This window comes from Parasteatoda tepidariorum, chromosome 11 (genome assembly GCF_982258835.1).
Source record: "Parasteatoda tepidariorum strain Cologne lab strain chromosome 11, Ptep-v5.0, whole genome shotgun sequence".
Classification (NCBI taxonomy): domain Eukaryota; kingdom Metazoa; phylum Arthropoda; class Arachnida; order Araneae; family Theridiidae; genus Parasteatoda; species Parasteatoda tepidariorum.
In genome coordinates, this window is record NC_141765.1 from 90,427,865 (window position 1) to 90,433,189 (window position 5,325).

At 31.7% G+C, this 5,325-nt stretch overlaps 1 protein-coding gene across 1 annotated transcript; it reads left to right on the forward strand.

The window, feature by feature from the left end:
* The first annotated feature begins 3,658 nt into the window (after positions 1–3,658).
* Positions 3,659–4,270, forward strand: LOC107451647 (uncharacterized). Its single transcript, XM_016067844.2, has one exon. It carries the CDS (start codon positions 3,659–3,661, stop codon positions 4,268–4,270), a length of 612 nt encoding a protein of 203 aa, XP_015923330.2.
* Positions 4,271–5,325: the final 1,055 nt, after the last annotated feature.

A 5,325-nucleotide genomic window follows, 5' to 3' on the forward strand; every position in this document is an offset into this window, starting at 1 on the left:
TGTAATTGTGGTAAAATGTTAATTAAAAAAATTTTTTGTTTTTAAAATATTTATGAAAGGAACATGTGGCTCAAATACTGAGGTATTACATTATAACCTCTTCGTGAAATTGTAAGTTTTGTCTGCAATTTTTATTTATATATATATTGGAGAAAACATTCCACTAAGATATCTTTTCTTCCATCCTTCATTGTACAATAAATAGTTTATGATATGTTTTTTGCCTTCTTTTTACAGTAAGATACCTTTTTTGGCATTTAAAATTAATATGGTAAAACATCATTATTTTAGAACTTTAAAAATACGTTCACAAAAAAATTAACGATAAACATTTATTCTACTTAGCGAGGTATGTTCTGTAATATATGACATTCAATAAAATGCGAGATATATATTCATTTTTCTAAAATTTCAAAGAATTTTTTCCAAAAAATTTTATTAATAATATTCAATATTTTCAAAAAGGTGTTAAAACTTAGTTTGATTTTAGATTTTTGAAATGTATCTTTATTTTTGAATAATTTCCTTAGCATGATCCTATTTTTTTTGGTCAGCTTAAACATTTATAAAAGTAAAAAAAAACTGTTTATATAGAAATGTACAATATTGAACTATTTATCTCAAACCTTCAAATGTTGTGGAAAAAATCTGGACAGTGTTATTATTAAGTGACACCTTTTTTAAAAGTATTATTCTTTTGTTACAAACATTGAGGAAACAAATTTTTACTTAAAATTCAAGATGATGAGGGAAAAGGGCTTTGAACAAATGTATTTTAAAGCTTAAACAAATTCGAATAGAAAAAATTCGAACTAATTTAAGTGTATTTTATTTTTCCAAAAAATTTTTAAGAAATTAAAAATACAATGGCTATTTTTGTTTGGAAATTTCATTAGCAAATTTTTTTTATTTTCTTTATCATTCTAAGTATTCTTATCAAAAAAGGCTTCAAGATAACTCTTATCAATATTTTAATTTTTAGAAATTAAAGTAATTTTAATAAGTTACAATAATTTCAACTTCAAGCATTTTAAAAATATTTTTTATCAAATTAAACTATTTTATAAATATATGTAAGCAATATTTTTCCTTTTTTTAAAAAAAATCCAAATATTTTTGGTTGAATAGTTTTTTGTAAATAATTATCTGGGTGCAGAGTTCATAAAATCTCTAGTACTGTGGCGCCTAGAGAATCGCCCAATATTTTTAAACTGTATTTTAGGCTAGTAAAAACCAAATATTTTCGTTCAAAATAAATAAATAGTAAATTTCACTTAACATTACGTCAAATCAGAAAAAATTGGGTGACGTCATCATCTGCTTTAGGTTCAGTCTATTGATCTTTGATTGAAAATTTTGTTTATAAATGAAAAAGATGAAATTCTACAAGTAAAACAGTTGCTGCTACAAATCCGAAAAGAAGTTTATTTTTACCGAGTATTGGGGATAATCATATTTAACAAGTGGCGCACTCAGAAAATCATTCTGGGGGGGGGGGGTTAAAATTGATAATCTTAGTTTTATTTTTCAGGAATGTTGAGCACTGAATTATTTTTTAAATGATATTTTAAGAGCCATGGTGAATCAGGGGATAAAGCGTTCGCCTTCCAAAGAGGTGAACGTATCTCGAATCCCAGCAATGGCTGGTCGATACGAAATCCGTCCCCGGCTCGCACCGACCACAGTGCTGAAGTAAATAATCTTCACAGGGTTCGTGGCGTTTTTAAAAAGTACTTAAAGGTGCTTATTTTCGATTTTTGTTTTTTAAAAGCTCTTAAAAGTGCTTTTTTTCATTGGGTGTTTTTAGGAAGTGCTTAATTTTTCCTTTTAAAAAATAGATTTTTTTTTTCTTTATCTTGTCGATTTTCGCATGATATTCTCATTTGTTCTATTCAACGTTTGCACAATTCATTCAACCACAATCAATTTCGGTGTACTCTCTGTCCGTAGCGTAAGAAAGCGCCAATCATTTTACCTGTTTGATAAAATACACGCGAGTCCGCTTGTGCGTCTACTCAGCTGAGTTCGGTGAGATTATTGCACTCTCATATGCAACTCAGCTGCATTTCTCGATTTAAGGCTTCATTTCCACCCTCTTATATGGAATCGAAAAATCTTTAGATCATTTTATAAAGACTAATTAATCCAAAAAAAAAGTTCTTTGTCAGGAACTAGTTTTTCATCATGATCATGTAAAGTATTTGAAAATTATTTTGCATTTTGTTAATGTATATAGTGCTTAAAAATATTTTTTAAGTGCTTGAAAAGTACTTAAAAGGTGCTTATTTTTTGTTGAAAGATATAGCTACGCTCCCTGTCTTCAGTAGTAGACGGATCATGGGTTAGAGCCCCTTACCACCAGGCTAACCGTGGGAGGTTTTTCCTCTCCATGCAACGCAAATGCGGGTTAGTTGCATCAAAAAGTCCTCCACGAAGGCAAATTTCTGCCAACACACGATACTGGAGTTCCCTTGTCTTCCGGATTGAGTTCAAAATTACATTAGTAATCATAAACCCAAAATTGGGTCGGCTGTTTAACGACGGATGTTATGAAAAAAATATTGTAACAAATTAAAAAAATTTATTACGCAATTAAAAAAATTCCTTTTTCACCTTAATCTTATGTCCTTTTTCCTAGATCTTTCGATCAGGTAATTCAGAATATCCTCTTCAGAAACTGTTATTTCCTTATGAAAGAATAGTGCGGGGGATAAAAAAACACTGAATAACTTGTGATCTAACCAAGGTTTTCCTACTCTCTATAACACGTTTTGGAGCAAAAATATTAGCGTACCAGCCGACTGGGTGAAAGCAAACCTCATCCCAATTTTAAAACATGGGGAACCAAATGAAAATTCTGAAGCTTATAGACCAATATCATCGACATCTATTCTAGCCAAAACATTCGAAAGAATGTTATCCTCCAGACTCAAATTTTTACTTGAATCTAAAGAATTAATGCACGAAGAACAGGCAGGATTCAGAAGCAATATGTCTACAAATAATTCAATGATGAAGTTAGTTCATAAGATCAAAACAGGGTTCAACTCTAAAGGAAGCTGCAGTCTTTGTTGACTTTCAGGGTGCTTACGGCGCTGGAGAAAAAAGCTACCTTGCAAGCTTGATAAAATCGGAATAAGAGGAAATATGTGGAGCTGGGTAAGAAGATTTTTAATCCAAAGATGGGTAAGAACCATATGGAATGACACGGAATCTCGATTCCGGCAAAGTAAAATTGGCTTACCTCAAGGAGCAGTTGCTCTCTCTCTTCAACATATATATCAATGATCTCATAACAATTTTAAAAGAAATTCCCGGGGTAAATGTCTCCATGTTTGCCGATGATCTAGTCATTTGGATCGAGGCAACTAACTCAGAAAATATCAAGATCGGAAACATTTCCTCGAGAGCACCATGAATGAAACATTGAAAATACTTCAAACTTGGTGCATTGATAATAATATGCTTATAAATAAGAACAAAACTATGTATCATTTCTTTTCCCTCCGAAAAATTAAGATAGATTTTGAATTGAAGATAGATAATGCTACATTAAATATAGGAGTGATTGTACAAAATATCTAGGCGTAACACTAGATAACAACTTAAACTTCACCGATCACGTGAAAGTCACTGCAGAAAAAATGGAAGGCAGAAGATGAAAAGACTTGCAGGAGCCAAATGGGGATGCAATCAAGCAACCCTGAATACAACGTATAACACATATGTGAAACCCATAATCAAATATGGTAATGAGGCCTTGATTTCTGCAGCAAAGAGTAATATTGACGAACTAGAAAAGGCGCAAAATAAAGTCTTTAGGGTTATTGTTGGAGCAGTAAAAACTACCCCAGTCACAGCAATGCAACTGTATACTTCCAACCCTCCCATCAACATCGAAATTCAAAGGCAGGCAGTCGGAAGTTACATCAAAATGTTGACCTCACACAGATCAGAGTGGATTCTAAATCAGGAACCCAGAACTCTCAAAACTCAAGTTTCACCAGTAGAAATATGTCAAAACACACTTCAAGATCTCGATGCTAACATTCCTACTGAAAGCACATATAAAATTATCAACCCACTTGAATATGTAGACATCGAAAACAACTTGACTGTAGGGAACTTATGGAAAAAAGACACTGTCGAGGCAGAGCTGAGGGCAAATGCGTTGCAAATGATCTGCGAAAAATACCCGGAAAGCGACTGGCTACATGTATATACCGATGGATCTCAGATACAAGATAGATCTGATACTCTTAAAAAATAATTATGATTTAACTATAAAATCAAAAGGGAAAATATTCAAGACAATTGGAAATTTCTCTGCTACCAACCCCGTAAAGAAGCAGTAACCCATTTTAGGCTTAAAACAGGCCACGATTGCTTATCAGAACATTTATATAACATAAAAATTCTTTCCAGCAAAACATGCCCAATTTGTGACACAGGTGTATTAAACTCTGATCACCTCTTGTTGCGCTAGGGACTAGATAAGAGCTCCCGGAAAAGTGGGAATGTCACTAAATTGTATTGGGACGCAAGAACTCTCATGAATTGTCATTAACTTTACCTTTTTCATGTTAATGTTTAAAATTTTATATTGTTGAAATGTTTATTGATTCAAATGTTTATTGTTTGTTCCTTTTTGTTCACTTTATCTAAATTGTTGAATTGTTTCTTTGTTATTTTTCTGCTCCTTTGTGATGCAGTGAGCTGTCAAATTTTCTGGTTTGAATTCCTAATTAAGCCATATGAAACACACTTTTGATCTAATGATCGGATTTTCACGCACTAGGACAATAGCAGTGGCGTGCCAGCTGGGGGGGGGGCAGTTGTCCCCTCTGAAATTTTAGTGAGGGGGCAAACAATATGTTTCGCCCCTCCAGAAATTTAAACATTCGAGAAAATAAAGTCAAGCAAAATTCCGATTAAAAAAATAGTAAAAAAATAAAATAAAAAAAAACAACTTTTTAATTGAACTTTGAAGCTATTTTCCAAGTAGAAAACTTCATTTTCTTCTGAAATTAAAATAAGAGGTCATAATAATTATGAAGGCAAGAAGTAAAATTAGTAATTTTAGGGAAAAAAATACTTCCTTTTTTTTCTCCAATTTTTAAGCTATTTTTCAAAAAGAAAACTTTATTTTCTTCTGAAATTTAATAAAAGGGCGAATAATGCTTTTCGCCCCTTCCGAAATTTAGACATTCACAAAAATAAGGTCAATTTAAATTTGTAAACTGAGAGCAAAAAAAACTTTTTTTTTCAACTTTAAAGTGATTTTCTAATTAAAAAACTTTATTTACTTCTTAAATTTAATTGAAG

Coding starts and splice junctions, on each gene's coding strand:
- LOC107451647 (XM_016067844.2), top strand. CDS start 3,659: ATGAAAAGACTTGCAGGAGCCAAATGGGGATGCAATCAAGCAACCCTG.